The sequence below is a fragment of the Triturus cristatus genome, chromosome 2_2, assembly GCF_964204655.1.
Source record: "Triturus cristatus chromosome 2_2, aTriCri1.1, whole genome shotgun sequence".
In the NCBI taxonomy this organism is placed as follows: domain Eukaryota; kingdom Metazoa; phylum Chordata; class Amphibia; order Caudata; family Salamandridae; genus Triturus; species Triturus cristatus.
In genome coordinates this window covers 95,125,256-95,146,644 of record NC_140582.1, presented here as the reverse complement: position 1 = coordinate 95,146,644, position 21,389 = coordinate 95,125,256, and the positions used below count along the sequence as shown (strand labels likewise).

The following is a 21,389-nucleotide window of genomic DNA, read 5'->3' as shown; positions in this document are numbered from 1 at the left end:
ATGAAAATGGATGTCTTGCTGCAATACCTGGCCAGCACGTCATGCAGGAGTATGCACCGCTGCTTGAGGTAGGGACTCCAGTGTCATTGTCATCACTGGTGTTCAACATGTGTTTCTGAAGAGGGAGACAGGGCCATGCTAACAGCCTCCCTGCAGTCTAACATCTGATCACAACTATCATCGCCCGCACCCAAACGGAAGAGAGTAGGCCCAGGGTGACATATGCACAGAACCATAAAAGATCATTAATGGAATGCGTGAAATCATGTCAGCCATAGTCATGACTCTGGGATGCATTATAGTCCATCATGTTTTTTGCTCACTGTGCCACCACAGACAGCAGACCTGCAGGTGATCAGTGGGCTGAAGCTTCCCATGCGTCAGTGCCGTCCAGTCTTTGTGGAGCATGCAAAGTTATATAGACATGGAAACTGGCACGCCTGTTTGTTTGGGTTCCTGCTTACTGAGACTACTGTGAGACGCCCAAAAGTGTGCTTTCCCCAAATATTCGAGGCCTGGGGTTAGAATAGTAAATTATTCTGTCCTTGAATATCTGAATGTTTTTTCTATTCCTCTACTAAGTTTGAGGCAAGCAGAGAAATATGCCTAACTCAGTATGCATGGACATACTTGGGAGCGTCAACGTTTAGAAAGCTAAGTGACTCACATGTCGAGTCTCAGAACACTTCTCCTCACTGCGTAGGCCTACCTCCTTAAGGTCTGAGCTCTAAATCAGCCCATCGAATACAAGTGTGCGCTACATTTACCCCCACCACCCCGTCCACATGAACACTGATGTTGCAGGGCAAGTTATTATACTGCTGGCACATAGTTGCTTTTCCATGCATTGTTACAGGTTAGACAGATGATGCTCAACTTGCATATACTTTTCTAAAGTGCTCTGATTTCCGTGCAGCACTTTATTAAGCCTCATGTCCTACCTCTTTACCAGCGATTGCTGTGTCGGTGACTGTTGTGCTGCAGAGTGCTGGACCCTGGGAAGTGTTGTGAAATGGCCAGGACCAATGAAGCATTTCCCTCATGCTGTACTGACCCATCAAACCACATGATCACAAAGTGGGGCCTGTGCGGAGAGATCTATGACCTCACTTCCGCTCGGTTCTTCTTTATGGTACCTTGGGTGGCTTTTGAGATGCACTGTTGTTGCATTGCTGCACATGAGCTAAGTGAGCAATGCATTCCTTCAGTGTGATGCAAAGCGGTTTGGTGGCTCTGGTAAGTGCTCCTGCTGAGGAAGCGAGGAGGGACACAATGGTATTGCTGAGGGTATTGGGGCATTAGTCCCTTTAAGGAAACGGGGGCTCCACTGTGCAGGAATAAACACATTGGTCCAAAAGAGCAGCACACACAGGGGTAGCTTTGGTGGTGACCATGGCATGTTTGCACCCTAAAGTGACAAAGGGGGAGCAGCAAGGAGAGCCTCCCTGACTGTAGAATGGGCCTTCCAGACAACTAGTAGAAAGAGAGCAGATTGCTCCTAAAGAACAAGGGATCATTAACATTGACAACCATGTACTTGTTTGCCTGTGGCGTGGTACTGTGAGCTGTGAAGACTTGGGCAACATTTCAGCATTCCATGATTAATTTTCTCTGCTCTACACTACTGCTGCTCCCTACTGATGAAAGGCTAAACCCAGAAATACATGTCTAGAGCTAAGAGCACTACCTGCACAAACTTTGGTGAAAAACTACAGCAACTTTGAAGTATACTGCATTTACCAGAATGCAATGACTGAACTGTGCTGGGATGAGAGGCAGTGTGCTCCCACCCTCTTGTGTCTGAAAGGCCCCCTTGAGCCAACGAGCTGATAAGCTCACCTGGGATGCACCTGTGTGCCTGTGGAGTGGTATTGTGATCTGTGAAGACTTGGGCAGCATATCAGCAAACCCAGATGACTTTTCTCTAATCTCTCCTACTTCTGCTCTCTACTGATGAGGGGCTAAACTCGGAAACATGTGTCTAGAGATAACTGCACTACCTGCACCAACTTTGGTGGAAAACTACAGCAACTTTGAAGTAAGCGTACTTCGTTTACTATAATGCAATTGGGTGAACTGCGCTGGTATGAGAAGAAGTGTACTCCCCCCTCCCTTTTGACTCAGAAGAGAGCCAGTCAGAAGAGGACAAGGCCCAATCGTAGGCAATAGTGGGAGAGTTGCGTATACAATGACTTCAGTGGTGGTGGTACCTAAGAGAGCAAGGCAGAAGAACGAAGAATAGTTATTGGAGGGAAGGAGAGGGGGGAAGAAGAGCAGTGAGCTACAATCCATGGAGGATGGAGCCGATAGAAGACAAGGAGTAAAGGCAGTTACAACAAGCAAGGAAGACACAGGAGAGGAGAGAGAGAAGCTAGTGAGACGAGTCTGAAGTGGGCCGGGACTTAGGAGTGTGGTAGGAATAACATGATAGGTTTCTAGCGAAAACGAATCTGGCAGAGACAGCTGAAGGGAAAAAGATGGGGTTCCAAGACAGAAACCAGACAGAAGACCAGGTGGAGGAAGCAAAACAGATAATGGGATGGGAGACTTGGGGGTAAGAAAGCGAAAGAGGGAGGCAGTGAGCAGGAGAAGGCAGGCTCAGTGGTTGTAGCAACCAAATCTGCAAAGAATATATGAGGACAGCAGGGTGTCATAAAGTCAGCATTCAGTTTACTCCCAGTGCATCCAGACGATGTCCCTCTTTCCTGGATTCAGTTTGGAAGAAAGATCTTTATTGACAGAGTAGTGCCTATAGGCTGCTCTGTATCATCTGCCATTTTTGAGATGTTCAAATAACTTCTTGAGTGGGTGAGTTTAGTAGTTTGCATTGAGGTGAGAACAGAATTAGAAGATTGGGTAGATGGAAGTCTAGTAAGAAATGGCATTGCGTGAGGCAACAAGAGTAGGTGAACAATGATGAGTTTTTATTTCAGCAGTGGGTGACTGAGGGTACACCGAGGAAAACATGTTGATTTGTGGACACTCCATTATAAAGTGAGCTGGTGAACACACTTTCAGACAATCTTATTTTCAGCAATTGGGCCTGTTTGAAGATCCGTTAGGGCCATTTAGAGTGGGGGGGCTAAGACACAGGCTGCAAGATATTGCTGGCTCTGCCTAATTTCAATAAATTGGCCTTTTCTCCAAAGCGTATGCACCATGAGTATTTTTTCCTCCAGACGGGCTGTGTGCAGAGAAGAGGCAACCACTGGGTAATCCTGAGGAGCGGCGTGCATAAGCATGATGTCAGAGACCATTGGGCTTCCAAGTCATTGCATTAATGCACATGCACCAAGGGAGAAATTAATTCCCTCAGTGTGACCCAGAGCTCACTATTCTCCCTGGTACATACTTGGAAGGTTGTTTTGGAAGCAGGCTGCATGGGGTACATTGTTGTGCATGTATATTTTGTCACTGGAAGTAAGCAGAAGGACAGTGCTCATGGTAAGGCAGGGGAAGAACTGGGAAGGTTAGAAAAGGAGAAACACAGGGAAAGAAATAATCAATGAGGGAACAGAAGCCAGCCCGAGCCTAGAGATTCAAGCTAGCGGGGAGGGAAGTTGACTGGGATGCAGGAGTAAAGAATGAGAAATATAAAGTTAATAGTTACAATTGTTAGAAGCGTGTTATGTGAAGCGAGGGGGGGGGTTTGTGCATTAAGTAGTTGGCAATGATTAGGGGTGGAGGTGGGTTAGTGTTTAGTATTGCAACATTGGTTGGGAGCCAATCAGAGTGTGCTGCCAAAGCCGAAGTTTGTAAGGTGGTGTAAGCTCTGCCTTATCCAATAAAGCGGGCTTATCCACAAAGCATAAGCGACAGAACTACCTCTTCTCCAAGGGGGGGAGGGGTAGGCTAGAATGATACAGGGTGTATGTTGCCCATGAGTCATGAGGCATGATTTTTCTAACAATCAATCAAAGAGAAAAGTATAGTCCCAGTCACGTACCAATAGTATTTCAAGGTGAATAGTATGGTAGATCGATTGATGGTTCTATGGCACATGGAATGCCTTTCTACTGACAGATCAGCTCCGCAAACCAGGTTTAAAAAACTCAATCCTTTTCTAAAAAAATGCTAGCCATTGCTGCTGGACCTCTCTTCCAATAATCTGAACTGAGTTTTGCAATGCATGCTGAGGTCTAGTAAGTGCTGTAGTGTGAAGCAGAATGTATTGGTAATCCCATGTAACACATAGTCAAGAGCGCTCACTGCTCAGGTGATAATCAAAAAAATGACAAAGCAGTCTCCTGAACTAGCAAATCACAGAGCACTGCAACTTTGTTTTTCTTAAACATGCATTGCATGACCATAGAAGGATACCAACCCAATATATCAAACAATGGTGACCGGTTTAGTGCAAACAGGCTGCAGCAAAAGTCAATGGCGGCTCTCCTTACCTGTCACAATGGGGTACGACTGCGGCCCGGGGACACCAGCTCCAATATCCACAGCAGTGGGACTGCTTAGGCTGGACTTCATGTCATCCAATCCACCAGCTAGAGAGGCCATGGCTGAGTATTCGGACGACTGCAAAGAATGCATACAATGGAAGTCAACAGCAATAGATATATATATATTAATATATATTTTCAAAAGCAAGAACTCAGAATAATGGTAGTCACCTATGGCAACTCATTCATAGTCGAAATGATTTCACTGCAGCTACACATTTTATCACAAGAAAAACAGCTACTACACCTACTTTGCTTGAGATGTAACCAAATCTAAATTTGTTGTAACTTGGCAACCTCTGGAAAGCATAACGAGCAATGAGACGGTGTTACTGCAGGAGGCGATAGCTACTTTTTATTGCTTATTTTTTATAAAGTATTTTAATCTACTGCCACTGCCCACTGGGGCATTCCACCTTACTGCTGTTGTCTCATCCTCTAATATAAAGCATTCTACGTTAGAAGCTTATTTGCCGTCTGATTACGTAAAGCAGATGTGCAGTGTATGGGACTGTTATGTGGAATCATTTAGGATATCATATGAGTTGTGTTTCACCTCTCCAGTGCCTCCCATCTCATGATTTAACTCTTGCTTGCTCTCTTCAGGCAGTCCACTGCCGCTCTGTGGTCTCTAATCATTCGGTTATATTTCACTGGCTGCCTGTTGCTCAGCGTTCCATTTTCATGTCTCTACGAGTATGCCACTGATTGGTTCATGGAAAGGACCCTATCTATTGGTTCAAGGAAAGGACCCTATCTGGCTTCAATAGCGTTTGCCTTATGCCTCGCTTCCAATACACCACAGCCAGCCGGATTCATTCTGTGCAGCATTCCCCTCATATTGAAAGGATAGAGAGACGGACATTAATCAGTGCTTAATTTGAGCTGGTGGGTTCCGGTGCTCGGCACCGGCACTTAATTGTCAATACTGGCTCTTATTATAGTCTGCCACATGGTGGTGCTGTTTGTATAATTTAGAGACGAGCACAACAACAGTTGTTTGTAAATCTAAAATAACGTAAAAATGACTAATACTTGCCTCCCAAGCCTTTCTTATTGCTGTGGGGGCCTGGAATAGTAGGAATTTTCAAACTTGGAGAAGTGTGCTTCATAGTAGGTCTGTTGGTACTGTCACTGGCAGCACTGGCAGGGGGAATCGGAGGTGCAAGCTGCATTGGTCTCTTGACAAGGGCCCGGCACTTATGTTTTCACAAATTACACACTGCGGACATTGGTTTTCTTTCCTCACTACCAAATCCTGCAATTTGCTTCTGTTTTTCAATCTGATCCCCCTCTACTCATCTTTCTTTTCAAAAAATCTTAAAACCTAGCTATTTACTGCCGATCTATAGTACTTTTCAGTAAAGAGTGGTAAACCTAGTGCAAATATGCCTTTTCTTGGCAGCAGGGTGATTTCAAAAAGAATATCTTGCATTTGGATTTTCTTTTTGAAAATGATGACGGAGCCATACGGTACACTTTCAATGCATTGTTATGACGGTTGTTCCTGCCAATGTACGAGATGTTCGCTGGGGCAGCAGACATCTCTATATTTGGAGCATCAGTCAGAGTGCCAGAGTAAAATACTCAGTCGCACTCTTAATCAGGCCCATAATGTTACCTACACTGTAATTCAGGAATGCAGGTGCTGGCTTAGAGTCACCTGCAAAATGCTGTAGGTAACCTATTTTAGGGCACACCCTATGGTTTGTGTTGGACACCTTATTGGATGTTATTGCATGTACGTTTAGTGCCACCTGGTTGCCATCACAAGTGTGATTACTGACCTGCCAACTTGTGAATTTTCTTCACCGTGTGAGGAGGGAGGGTGGTTATAAAAGGGGCGGGGCTTAGGGACAAGCAGAGCTCAAGATACTTCTAAATCCACAGCTCCCCCACAACAAGCCTCCATCCCTGCCACAATGCCTCCCCTTTCCCCCAACCCCCCCCCCCAAAAACTAAAATCAAAGCTTTTGAGGATGTGGCCGAGGTCTTCGGGAGGTTTCACACCTCGTAATGGACATAGACTGAGCTAAACCTTCAAGCAATTAGCTGAAAACCTGCTCTCTGCTGGGTTTTCCTGCAAGTTGTGTGCCCACAGATTGATATCGGCTCCTCACCGGGTGATTGTGTGGAAAGAGTCGATATTGTGTGACACACGGTGGCACCGTGTGTGGTGGCACGTCTGTGATTATACTTTGCAAATAATCTTTAGGGGTTTTAACTAATAGGCCTGTTTTCTTCTTTTTAATTCTATTGAATGGTAGTGACTGCATTTATGTATTTGGACCTGATGATAACCTCGTTAGATTTTGAATCATGAGATCGAAACATAGGCGATCAGTATACAGACAGAATAGCATGGAGTGTTGCTCCGCCTGATTTATAGGGGTTAGGTTTTTCTATACCCAGTTTTTCCAGCCGTGGGAGAACCCTGCCTGATTTTCCTGGTGGTATCTCTCTTTTAAAAAAATATATATATCTTTATTGGCATTTCTTCTTTTAATATAAACACATTAGTTTACATGTACAGACAATCACATGGCATATGCAAAGTTTCCAATGACGTATAAATTGTGCCAGTGACATCTTCACAAAACTTAATTATTGTTGATAAACAGTGATACATCTAGAAGACAAAGTCACGCACACTCGGAGTCTGTACCCATATTTATGTGCAAGGGAGTTACTCGTAATAATCTGCAAAGATATACATTTATTTACTATAAACTAATCACATCTAACAAACTATTATAACCAATTTGGTGGTGTGTCTCCCAGTGTCATCCGAATGTGTGTTTGTCCCATGTGTATTTGTCAGGGACTATGGGCTAATCTATCTTTAAAAAAAGCCTGTTGGATATGTGTGTTGTTAGTGCGTCGTTTGGGACCGGTGGGAAGGGGCCATTCCAATGTGAGGGGGTTTCGACACAGTGATGGATCCCTCTCTGCTCTCACTTCAATCCTGCTTGTCTGTTGATCCTGTTGACCCAGAGTTAGTTTCCTGTTGGTCTAATGCCTCATCCTCTCCTTCATCTACATTAGGTTCAATCTTTGTCTCTCATTCTTTCAGTACCTCTGGCCAGAGCTCTGCCAGTGGGCGCCTACGGATCCCCTTTGCAACTCCCTTCAGTAATGCTCTCTGTTCTGCTTTAGCCCACGTGTCAACACTACTCTCCCATATCGCTATCCCTGGAGTCATGTGTGAAATCCAGTGTTGATCTACTTGTCTCCTTGGCAGAACCAATGCAAGATCAATGAATCTCTTGCCTATTTTTTTTGGCCTTTGGTCTGGGAAACAGTCCAAGTAAGCAAACCACTATTGTGTTTAGGAGAGTGCGCACCAGTTTTTTAAAAATCATATCTAGTACCTTCTCCCAGAATTCTCTCAGGTTTCGAATTCCCAAGTCATGTGAGCGGACCCCACATTCACCACTCTGCATCTAAGGCAACACTGTGTCGCGTTGCCTCTTATGATGTTCAGTCTGTGGGGCGTTAGATATACCATGTGCGCATAATTAAACTGTATCGCCTTAAAGTTGGAATTTCTGGATACCCGTCTGGGGCTATCTATCACCTTGCTCCATTCTATGTCTGTTAATACTCACCCTATAATATCATCCCGTTTCTTATGGGTGTGATCTAGTGGCTTCTTAACTGTGTCCAGTAGGGACCTGTAGAGCCATTTAATCAGGTGCCTAGCCGCTTCCAAGGTTAATACTGTCTGGAGTACCACTTGTGTTGGCGGCTCCTGGGAGGCGGTGTACCATAGGTCCCCTACGGGCATATTAACAACGGCCAGCGATAATTATTGCTGGTCGTGCTTAACGATAAGTATATTATCGCAGGCTATCTCTGGTATTTATCGCCCTGGTAGCGCGTTCTTAACAATGCGTTACTCCAGGGCGATAAAAATTTCAGAGATAGCGATATTATCACCCTTTTGCAGGGAACATCGCTGGTTTTCCAGTGATGTTCCCTGCAAAAGGGCGATAACCTTGCTGATACGACCCACAGGGTCATATCAGCATAATCCACCCCCTATGTTAGGGATGGCTAAGTCAGGATTTTAGCAGACGTTAGGTTTTGGCGAAAACGGCCATTTTCGCCAAAATCTAATGTGTGCTAAAATCATGTGGGTTGCCTTGTAAATATCGCGATGTAAACATCAGCGATATTTGCAATGTAGTCCATCTTGGGTAGCCCAGTATCGCCCTTTTGCATCTCATTGGAGATGCAAAGTGAGGCGTTGGGAAAAAGGGTGCTAACATGCGATTATGCATGATAGCACCCTCTTGTAAATATGGTGCTGGTTTTAGCTCTAAGTTTTTGGCTCTGTAAGCCAAAAAAGCGGAGATAAAGCCCTTGTAAATATGCCCCCAAATGTCTTGGTCAGTGAGTAATTCATCAGAAATTGCCCAGGAGGGAGTTTGAGTATGAGTATTAATTTTGTCTCCATGTGAAACCAATCCCCCACCGTAGTTATCCCTACAGCCGTCCATTTTGCAAGATGATGTCACGTGTATAGAGTAAGAGGATCTCCACATGAGATCCACACTAGGGGCACCTCAGGTGCATATGGATGTTTCACGTTCAAGTGTCGGCGGCATCTCCTCCAACAATATAGTGCCGCTTGGAAAAGCATGTTCGATTTGGGAACAATCGCTGCTGGGTGCAGCAATTTGGCCACTAGATAGATCTGGCTGTTTCTCCACCCTTCCTCTTCTAACAATTCCAGATTTCTACCATCTACTCATAGGGCTCACCACTGGAGTTGGGCCGCTAAATAGTACAGCTCAAAGTCTGGTGCACCTAGCTCCCCTCCTCTGGCGCCTGTTGTATTATCTCCAGGGACACTTTGTTCCGCTCTCCGTCCCATAATAGTTTGTGGAGGGTCTGATTTAAGTCTGCGAATCACGTAGGCATAACTATCACAGGTAAGTTCACAAAATGGTATAGTAACCTGGGAAGCATGATCATTTTCGAGAGAGCTATCCGGGCCATCAATGGTAGCTTGAGTGACCACTCGAACTGCACACAGGTTTTTAAGGACCTTAAAACTTGGTGCAGGTTGCCCTCCCTCAGATCTATTAGCGTATGGAATATTTGGATACTGAGTTATTTAAATGAGCGAGGGAGCCATGTCAGACACCAGGGAGGTCCGCAGGTTGCGTGCTCTTATTTTTCAATTGTAAGGCATATGTCTTGGCTTTATTGAGTTTAAGTCCCGACAGGTTTGCATAGGTATCCATTATGTGTAGTGCCCATTCTGCTTCCCGTATCTCAAATACAATATTAAGTCATCCGTATAAAGCAAAATTACATGTGAGCTACTCCCGAAGCGTATGCCCAGATCGTGGCTCTGTAATCTGATGGCGATAGCAAGTGGCTCTATTGCAATTGCAAATAGTTACAGGGACAGTGGGCAACCCTGTCTAGTGCTTCTATGAATGCTATACGCTTCCGACGCCACTCCATTTGTTTTCACCAGTGCTGTTGGGTGCATGTACAATATTTTCAACAATTTAGTCCACCTTTCATCCAGCCCCATCTTTTCCATTGTGGCTTCTAGGAAGTCCCATCATACCGAATTGGATGCCTTCTCCAAATCTATCGACATAATGAGGGTATACGGATAATGGTTCCTAGCGGGGTGATGCAAAACATGAAAGAGCCTCCGCAAGTTCCGGAACGTGGACTTAGTTGGTACAAACCAATTTTGGTCTTTATGGATCAAGCCTGTCATAACCGGTAATATTTTGACTGCTAGGATTTTGCTCAGAATTTTAAAGTCAACATTTATCATCAAAAGAGGTCGATAGTCTGACGTGCGTGGGTTTGCCGACTTTGGAAGCGGGACAACCAGTGCGTCTCTGGTCGAGGAGGGCAGTTCCCCTCTCTCCCAGGTTTCGGCATACATTGCTTCTAGTTTTGGTGCCAGTCTTTGTGCATAAATGGAGTAAAATTCGACCGGTATGCCATCTAGGCCCTGTGTCTTCCCCATGGCCATTTCTTTAATCGCAGCATTGATTTCCATTTCCGTCACCGGCCTTCTCAAATCTTCCCGTCTATCCGGCTCCAGTGTTTCCAGAGGTAAAACTGCCATAGTCAACTAACATCTCCCATGGCAGCGGCCTCGGTTCGCTATATATCTTCCAACGGAATTCTGGAGATGGGGGATCCCCTATTGTCAGGGGCGCACCAACCATGCAAGAATACGACCTGCTCTTCCCCCTTCTGCATGTACCCGCCCTTGATATTCCTGTGTGTCCAAACACCTCAGTCTCTCAAGCATGCTATCATATGCCTTTTTCTTATCCAGTAATCTATTTTGCGTATCTTCCTCCATCGTCAATAGGGCTTCTTCATCATGTAGTTGCGTTTCTAGGTCTGTGAGGTCTTCTATGATTTGTCTCTGCATTCCCACTCTCTGACTCATGCAGTGTACCCACATTACCAGCTTAAAGGCTTCCCATTCCATAGCTTTAGAGCTGGAAGTGCCTTGGTTAAACTGAAAGTATTCCCCTACTGCTGTATGTAATGACATGCGAAAGGAAGCATCCTCTAGAAGAGCAGGGCCCAGCAGTCATGTGGGTGTCAGAGTAGGCTCTTGGATGGGGCGAATGTGCAGTATGAGTGGGTTGTGGTCAGATATGGTGCATTCAAGGTATTCTGTGTGCGTGACGGCAGGTCCTGAGCTGAACATGTGAACATATCTAATCTGGTATGTAGCCTATACATGTGTGAGTAATATGAATAATCTTTGGTCTTCCCCTCTTGCGATCTCCTGATACCTACCATGCCCCACCCCTTTAGCCAAGCCCAGAACCCTCTGGACACTTTAGATACTAGAGTGTCATTTTAAGGTGGAGCCGAAATATCAATTTCCACGTCCACCACACAGTTAAAATCTCCTCCCAGCAGCGTGCGTGATGTGTCTACTTTGTCAAAGAATTGGAGTTAGTCCTGATGTGGGGCATAGATGCACCCAAGCGTGATCCCTCTGCCCAGTATTCTACCTTGAAACAAGACATACCTGCCCTCTGTATCTATTATGGATCTGTCCAGCTCAGATGGGGTGCCTGCTCTGACCCATATTAGAGGCCCCCTCGAGAATGTTGACTATGTGGTTGCATGTATCTGGCGTCTCAATCTTGCACTTTCCTCTAGTGTGAGGTGTGTCTCTTGTAACATGGCAATATGTATTCCTCTACGTGTTAAGTAACTGTGAGTGTTGTGTTTTTTAGCGATTGAACCCAACCCTCTCACATTCCAAGTCATCATTTTAAGATCGTGGCACCTTGGTGTCCCTACAGCAATTACCATGACCCACGTAGTTCTATCCTCCCCCCTCCCCATTCCCCTCATACCATTTCAGTCCATGATTGAGACAAACACCTGGGGACCAACCACCACTCCAAACAAGTAACTCCCTCACCCCAGGGCAGCTTCGCAACGGCTGACCGCCCAAACCTGTTAAACCTAAAAACAATTAATATAGGATGGTCCTCTCTATCCAGCCAGAGAGGGCTATCTAGTCCGGGGGTGCAAGGAAGTAACCACATATTGCTCCTTTATAAGCGGCCTCATTGATTCATAGCAGGGACCTCAGCCCCTCCCCTCATGTCCTGTTCACTGCAACCAGGGCCTGTCCCCAATCCTCTTCTACCAATATCCAGCCTACCTGCAGATGGTGTTGTTCGAGTTCAATTGGGTAAGCCACCCTCTCCGTCTGTACCTGTTGCAGCTCTCGATCTCTCACCTCCAACCCATGTTTAAATGATGTTATCTACAGTCTGTGGTGTTACATTCAGAAGTTATGGTTCCCTTCTTGCTGAGTCCCCAGAGTCCGATTCTACTGCGCTGCTTTCCGACGTTTTCCCTGAGCTGTCCTTCTTGATTTGTTGCGTCAGCACTTCTGTCACAGCCTGGAGCGCTGCCTTTCTGTCCTGCGCTGTCTGTGAGGCTGAGGGTTTCCACAGTTGGACTGTTCTGGATGATCTTCTGAGTCTTTTCCATTGTGGCTTGGCTGTAGACATGGCGTCTTTACCCAGTCAGTGCGCTGGAGCCCCTGCCCTGTATGTCTCCAGCCAGGCCCACATTTCATCTGGAGAGTCAAAGAAGTGTGTTGTTCCATTTAACACTACGCATAATTCCATGAGAAATAGTGGGGAGTAGGTGATGCCTTCCGATCTTAGTGCCTTTTTTGCCTCCAGGAATAAGCTCGTTGGGCTTGCACTTTCGTCGTGTAATCTGGTAAAATAAACACTTTGCTATTGACGAATACAAAAGGTCCATTTGTGCAAGCATTCTGTATAAGTATATCTTGGTCCTTATAGTGCAGGAGGCGTGCCACAACAGGACGGGTGGTTGGCCTGGTGCCAGCAGGTGCAAGGGCACCCTATGTGCTTTCCCCAGAGCGAAAAAGATTGTAAGCTTCCCCTGGGCCACGGTGTCCTGCAGCCATTCCTCAAGAAATGTGTCTATGTCCATGCCATCCATGCCCTCAGGGATTCCCACCACTCATATATTATTGCACCTAGTGCGCCCTTCTGCATCCTCTGATCGCTTTTCCATGTTGATCACTCTTAATGTCATGTCTTCGAACTTACGCGATGCAGCTGTTTGTTCTGGTTGCATTACTTCAATTGCATGTTTAACTTCCTTTATTCTGTCAACCAGTTTGTGGTGTTCTGCCTGCAGTAGTCCCAGGCCCACCGACACCACTCCAATATCTTGTTGAAGGGTCGTTTTAGTGTCAGCTACAGCAGCAGGAATCTTGTCCAGATGCACATGCAGTGCCTGATCCGAAGCCCCCAGCCCATCTGCGCCTTGATCTGTGGGTACCTGTTGTGTCTCACATTCCTACTGTTGCGTGCCTCCTGGTTTGGTCTGGGGTTTACCCATGTCTCATGGACTGTGTGCTCCCCCGCAGCAGGCAAGTGTCTGTTCTCAGAAACCATCAGAGCCCTACCAATTGGGCTGTAGGAGCGCTGGTGCCTTCACTCGTCCGTCTACAAAGCCCTTTTGTGGTGTCCTCTATAGTGTTCTGGAGCTCCCTTGCCTTTGGTCTTGCTTTCCAGTAAATCACCATCCGTATCTGAATCCTGTAGTTTGTGGCCTCTTAAGTGTTGGGCCCAACTCCGGTGCCTGTGGCCTGCGCGGAGTATTCTGTAGGGGTCAAGATTGTTTTGCACTATCACTCAGCGGTTTACTCTGTTGTGCAGGTGACCACCTGGTCATTCAGTAACTGCCAGTAAGTTGTTTATGCCAAGAGAAAGAGAGAAAGTGGGGGGTGGGAAGGTTCAGGAGCGTCTCCAACCCTGAGCAGCCTTCTTCCGTCTGTCCACCGGCCTGTCGATCTTCTATATAAGCTTTCCGTTATGTCCCGTGGGTATTTGGTTGTTTCAATATCTATTTCCCATCAATTTATTTGACTGTACTGCGCCCGTGTTACTCCTTACAGCCGCTTTTATTGAGGTATCCTGAAAATCTTTCTCTCCACTTTGGGGCACCAGGTCTCAAGGCCCTTACAGAAGTAGGCCCATTACCCTTGTCATAGATCTGTGCCTGCTTGCCCCTAGTTGTCTAATACACTTCGTGGGGCCGTTTGTCAATTTTCTGATATGCCTGTATCTATACCAGGTTGGCTCACATCAATCCTCTTCCCCAGCAAGCAAGCAAAGGAAGCATCTAGCGCTTCTCCGAGTTCCAGGGCCTACCTTTTCTCGGTCAGCCCTCACCTCCAGCTTCACATGATTTTATAGTGGTCCGCCCATCTGTGCATTGAAATCGCTCTTCCTAGCTCCAATTCGCAGGGCCTGTTCTTCTGGGCTCCGTCTCTCCCTGCCATGTGCACCCGCTCTCGTCGCTCTGTGACTGGGTGGGCGAGGGTCGCCCAGCGCGTCTCTCACAGTCTCCAGCTGCCCCTCATGGCGCCTCACGCAGTCATCTGGTTCCTCCGGGGCGGGCCGCTATCCAGTTAGGCAGGGGGGAAAGGGCAGTCACATGGCGCCAGCACAGTTAGGGCTCAAGTCTCTTCCCTCATGCTCTGTTCCAGCCTCAGGCCGCTTGTTTCTTTGTTAACCAGTCGGCCTCCTTCTTCCGCTCCGTCTGATCTCCTCTCTGAGGCCCTGATCTCTTGGGGCTCCGTCCTGCTGCGTCTCAGGCCCCCGCTCTCTGGAGTTTGGTATCTTCTGGGTTGCTGATTATAGGCAGAGTCTCCAGGCTGCAGGTACTATGTTCCGGAGATCTCCCGGCTCACATGTCCACCATCTTCTGCTTCCAAGCCACGCCCCCCTTTCTGGTGGTATCTTTGGCTAGAAAAATCACATGAGACTTTTTAAATATAGAATGTTTCCGCCCATCTGAAAAAAGTATTTCTCTTCCCTCCTTACTCTCAGCGGCGGCCAACACAGACTGGAGGTGGGGGGCAAGGCAGGAGGGGGGAGGACGCGGGGGAAGAAGGTATTAAAAAATTTAATTAAAATTAAAAACTTACTTTCTCGCCGCATCTCTCCTCCGTAGTCCTCCCTTGCTGGCCTGAACTGAAAGCACACCCAGGCTTTCAGTCAGCCAAGCACAACGCTGCCTCAGATGCTGACTGGGAGCCAGGGCATGTTCTCCCCGCAGACTGTAATGCAGGCTGAATGCAGAACATGCGAAGTGCGCAAGACTGGCCAGCCCTAGAGGGCCAGCCAAGCAGTCATTGCGTACTTAGAAGGGTGCTGCCACTCCTCCCCTGCCCCCTCACGCAAAGCTGCTGGAAGTAGGACAGAATAAAATTATAAAAATGTGAGTTATTATCATTTTATTTACCCTTTATTTCACTGCTTAAAAGCAGTGGGGCAACGCTTCTCCGCCTTAGAGGAGGAGCTGCCACTACTTACTCTCCTATGTCCCTTACATGGCAGCGATACATTTGCCGCCTGCTTCGAGAAAGTGGTAAATAAAATCATTAATCCCTCATGGAAATAGGAAATCCGTGCGGTTTTACTATCAGAAAAATGTGTCCCACTTGGCACTAGGGTAGATTTACTGCACAGTTACTGTAATATTGCATAATATTTTATAGTGTTACCCAAGTACCAAAAAACTGCTAAACAGGCCGTCAGAGGCAGTGAGGGTGTACTGACTTTTTATTTTCAATATCCCAGTCCCATACAGTAAGTAATATTCTGTACCAGAAATGTTTTAAGAACGCTACACTTTACTCAGTATATCTATATTAATTTTTTGATCCATGAATGAGTGAGTGAATGAATAAAACAATGAATAAGTTAAACTGCCCTTGCAATGTATGAATTTCACTTTCACAAATGACCTTTAAAATACTTATGCTACTGGCAAACAATGAAAAAGGAATACAACTATAAAGGTGAATATATACAATGTTGAAAAGCGGAAAGAGCGTGCATGATGTTGATGTGCGTTCAATGAACACACAGAAAACGAGGCCAACGTGCCTAAAATGGGAGAAGTTCTCTTTCTTACCAGACCGATGTAATATTTGTAAAACTCATGCAATGCCTTAGTCAGGAAAAGAAAAGGCCGGCCACAGGAACCTATGCACTTTATCTACCCTGCTAGTAACTCTGCTACACAACCGTGGACTTCTCGAGCCCCCACATACTTGTCCATATTAGGTTTAAACCTGGTGAGGTTGGACCAGTTGCAATGTTAGTGACCAGGGGCGTAGCACAAAAACATGGAGTTCCACTAAAGAATATTGTGAGGGGCTCCTGACACTCCAATATCTCGTAGATATTCATAGGTATTTGGTGTAATAGGAGACAGAAGGGAAAGGCTCACTTGTGCCAAAGAGGCCACAGGGGCCTGTGTTACACCTTATTAGTGACCACGGCACCACCTCTTGTCTTCCTCCCTGTCACTTCTGTGATGATCAGCACGAATATATGTCGTTACTACGCATTCCGTTGCAAAGCATGCCTTTACCACACATGCGTTACAACGGAATGGTTTTTCTATGCATTTCCTTTACCTCGATTATTCCTTTACCACACATTTTTTTTGGGGCGGAGAACCCCCCCCACCCAAGCCCCCTTTTTTCTTTTTTTCCTTTTTCTCTCGTCTTCGCCGCCACTAAAAAAGGACTGAATCGGATGAGGAAGAAGACGTTCCGTGAAGACGTTGCTTGCGTGGTAAAGACGTTCGTGGAAGCAATACGCGTTGTAAAGACGTTTACGAGGTAAGTGTACCGTTGTAAACGTAACGCGTAGAAAAGCCTTTGTGGTAAAGGCTGTTTCCCGATCAGCAGTGGTAGTAGACGTTGTCGGATGAAGTTCTGTACCAGTGTCAGCATCGGTCCCCCACAAGGCAATCCATGCTCAAAGAGGATTGGCAATGGAGTCAGAAGGGTGGAAGGTCTGTAGTCAAAGAAAGGAACTTAGCCAAATAGCTCTGTGAGCGAGTTGCCCATAACACGTTGCAGATGTTGCACAGGTATGTAGTTTTCTACCATGCTACCCTTGATGGTCTCCATAAGAAACCTCTGGTAAGGTAGGCAGTGTAGGCACAGTCTGACATTTATTTGAGAGACATGCTGGCTATCTCTGACACCAAATCTAGCTAGACCGGAAAAGTTAGTCAGGTGTGTTTGTAATTGTACAAAATGACTTTCTTTTCTTTTTTTTCAATTTATTTGCAGGCAAGAAACTACCCACCTCCCACCCAGAAGTGTGTCTAGATCCCCATTGCCAAATGCACCATTACAGGTTTTCACAATCACTTATGGCAGCTCTTTATTTAGGATCGGAGGACCTTACTAAAAAACCTAAATCTACCACTGTTAGCGCCTCATAAAATTGCATTTGAGTACAGCTACAATTAATTTGTTCATGGATGAATTACAATGAATATCACAATTGGGAAAAATAACTTTTCTTTTTTAGAATTTCTTTCCTTTGTAAATTCCTGACATTAAATTCTGTTTACTTTGAGTACTCTTTAAATCTAGTATTTTTCGCCCTACTATCAAAATGATAAAAGTAACCATGCAGTATATCACAGGGGGATGTTCTGGTTGCAATATTGGGCCCCCGGCATGGCTGACTCATTTATTTTACGTGCACTATTTTGTCCAAGTTATAGTTATTGGAATTTGCTTATGTGAATTTAATGGAATTGCTATACAAGATAAGCTGCTTGAGGTATAATTTGCTCTGTCCATCTTCTTTTAGTCCACTGACTCTGTTATAGATTTTCGACCGTATGATGTGCGACAAAACCAAGAATTTTATAATGGGTGAAACAGGACACCAAACAAGTATAGGCAAGGCCAAACAGTATGTTTTTTTGATGCATGAAGTGTGTTATAGTTTTTGGGGAGACATTATGGGCCTGATTGACAGAAGTAAATCTCCACTTTTGTGTAAGTTTATTATTGTTTGATATTCACAAAGGGATTTACGAGTAGTATCTCGGAATACAAAACAGGTAAGTTGGGAGGAGGGCTCCTTTGCTGAGCAGAGATAAGCTGTACCCTGAAAATATTGTGTGCAAAAGAAATCAGAAGATGAAGTATGTTTTGTAAGTGGTGAATTTATTGCACAGTAGATACTTATGACAAAGTGCCAGTCGTTTCGTTGCATTTTTAAGAAAGTCTATGTGTGTGAAATGTTTGACGTTACTACACATACATTCACCACACATGGCTTTACAACGTGGTTGTTACCATGCGTGCCGTTACATCGCATGTCGTAACAATGACTTGCTGTAGGGGGCGCGCTGGTCTTAGGAATAGTATTAATTACTATTCCTACTCCAGTTTGTGCAACAGCAAGGAAGGTGTTGGATTTAAAATCCAACACATTCCCTGGTGTTGCACGCCCCCTACAGCAGGTCGTTGTTACGACTTGCGATGTAATGGCACGCGTCCTAACAACGCGGTCATTGTAACAACCACGTTGTAAAGCCATGCATTGTGGAAACAGCGTTGTAAACGCTGTTTCCCATATGTGTGACGTCTTTATTTAGTGAACACAAAAAAGCCTTAAATCCAATACCTTGTTATCATGACAGCAAAGTAAAATAAATGAACCCACCAGGGTGATTAGTGAATACCACTATGACTATAAGACAGGCTAAGACATCCAGATAACAAGCATGTTGTAAACAAAAACGCTATAAATCAACAATTATAATGTCACAATGTCAGAAAAGTAAATACTTCATAGAACACACACTGGATCTCAATTAGAAGGTATCTGTTATGTCACATCTGCAGTTCAACAAAATAAATACTTGATCCCATTACTACAGCCTAGAGGGAACACCATAGGGGCAATGTAACAATCCTCAAAGTGGGATGGGATAGATTGACAGCTCACCCAAGCACTGGCAAACCATAAAACACACATTACATCCAGTAGATAAAGGGGGCCCACCCAACGCCCACTGGCTTTCTATATTTCTTACTGTACTTTTTTGAAGAATTTGATGATGTAAGATCCTCAACTCAGCTGAGAATGTCTGTACCCAGGCCTAAAAAGGCATCAGAGAAGACAGCAGCGCAGAGAATTTAATCTTTCACTCTATACCCATGCAAACTCGTAAGCTTCTTTTTGCTCACTTGATTTCTGCCAGCAGATATGACTTCTTGTGGCTGAGTTTACTCCTGGGTCGTCAATTTTCATGTTGGAAGGAGAACTTTCCAGTCACCATAGCAATGACTATCCACACTGAGGGTGAGGATGACTGCAATTAAATACCTTATCGCAATAGGAAAAGCTTAATTTTCTTTCAGTTATATGCAAACTGGTAAAACAAGAGGCACTTCAAGTGTGGTTGGTAAGGGGTAGCTTTGTCAACATTCTCAGTTAGAGTCAAAATGTGGCAGTTGTCCGAAGATGCCAATTAAGAAAACAACAGCAAAGTAAGCTGTGCTATTCAGTCATTGCAGGCCTCCCAATGTTGTTATAAGACCCTTCCTTGACAGAGACACTTAAATCTTGCTTGACACTGCTACAACAATGTTCATGCACTGCTCTCTGACCCAGCTTCATTTTGCTGCTGTATCTCTTGAAGGTCCCTGGGATGGAAAGTTTTGTTTTTATGGCGTTTTATATAGCACGAACTAGACCTGAAGGTATCAGAGCACTTTACATGAGCACCAGTTGCGTTACAGGCAGACACATTAATTTTGTTGGGCACGGGGAGATTAAGTGAGTTGCCCAGAATCACAGGATGTTGAGCGTCTCTGCCAAGAATCGAACCCGGTTCCCCAGCTTGAGGTCTACTGCTCTAGTTGTTAGACCACATCCTCTCCTCGAGGGTTATCTTGGATACCAGTATTCTACTCATGGAAACACAAAAATGTTTTCTTTCTACAGAACCTAGTTAGAGTACCTCACGAGGATTTCCTTAGCAAAGTATCTCAGGTAATCATGTCTGTGGTCTTTGAGCGTTTTGTGTAAACTGGTTCTGTTACACCTGAAGCTTCTATATGGACACAAATACAAACCAGAATTCAAAAGCTGTTTTTGACCTTATCAAATGCAAGATGGAACCAGGGAAGGGCCTTGGTTAGTGAACTTTTGTCACCACAACAGATGATTGACAAGTCCTTCACTTCTTGAAGAGACAGTTGCCAATTAGTGCAGTGTAGATCTCATTGTGGTTATTGATTGGCAAATGCTGTAGAAGCAATTCTATTCTTTCTAAGCTGATTTCGTTTGTTTCCTCTCAGATGAAGTATGTTTGTTTGGAAACGTTCTTATTCTTCAATCATAGGAGACTTCTACGGGAGGACTATATCTCTGGCCCCCTATTTATCTATGTAGTTATTTATTTTTGACCTATTTATTTATATATTGATGTTTAGTATTTGTAGCCTGCCAACATCACAGAGAGATGTGTCAGACTGCTGAAACCTAGTGAGAGGAATTACTTCAATTTTAGCAGGGACCATTGAGAAGGGGGGTAAGGAACCATTAGAGTATACTTTTTCAATGTTGTTGTATTTAGTGTATAAGATATCCAATTGCAGAATAAATAGTTACAATATTATGTTTTTAAAAAACTTCTGAATTAGGTGCTGAGCAGCTAATAGAGACAGTCCTTAACGGAGGAACACAGCGTGTGTTTCACCCTGTAATTTACATACACAAAATGTGAAGTTGCTATAATTGGATACACCTGCAGAAGGAAGACTAGCTATTTTGCCCACCATGTAAACGGGTCTACCCTTAGAATGCAGATTCGCACACGTATAAAATTGCCTGTGTTTCTTCTTGACTGTTCAACAAATTAGAAATCTGTTTTATTTGTAAACATTCTAGATAATCTTCCTTAAACCTTTTTTTAAATCACCAAACCTTTAAGACAACGTTTGAAATACTGTTTGGGATGGGAGAAATCTACAAATAGTTCATTAATGCCATTAGTATCCTTGGCACCAAGGCATATATTGAACGTGCAGCATTATTAGCAATTGTTCATAGAATTGAATTCTATAAAGAAAGGCCTTGCAAAGATACTGACTCAGCCAGCTTCATGCTATTCTATGACCAGATAATATGAGCTGAACCTCCATAGACTGGACCTACCATTCCGAATGGCCTCCACAGTCGAGGATTGTATTACCTTTATGCGAGATTTCTAGCAATTGCTTTCATCACTGTCACCTATAGTGATCTCATGTGGCCAAGACACCAAATACCATAATCCAGTACAGCAGACAATTTAGCAGTAAAAACTCTTAACTAAACATCCACTCTTAGTCAACCAATGAATTTATTTGCCAAAGAAAAGAGGAAAGCTGGCAATGTCTGCATTTAATCTTATGTCAGGGTCACAAAAGAAGACAACCAGGTCACCTGGTATTAGTGAACATCCTGATAGTGAAAGGAGGAATTGGGCCAAATCAAGAGGCCAGCAGAGGATGAGGTGAGAACTGTTCATGATGGATCAATAGTAGGT

At 44.8% G+C, this 21,389-nt stretch overlaps 1 protein-coding gene across 3 annotated transcripts in view; it reads right to left on the bottom strand.

The window, feature by feature from the left end:
- The window catches only part of PAX5 (paired box 5), a 521,765-nt gene that overhangs the window by 157,254 nt on the left and 343,122 nt on the right, over positions 1-21,389 (bottom strand). For all 3 annotated transcript variants that reach the window (XM_085641098.1, XM_085641099.1, XM_085641100.1), the window contains one exon: positions 4,398-4,527. In XM_085641098.1, the coding sequence (XP_085497224.1) occupies positions 4,398-4,527 (130 nt within the window). The remainder of the gene's footprint in view (positions 1-4,397; positions 4,528-21,389) is intronic.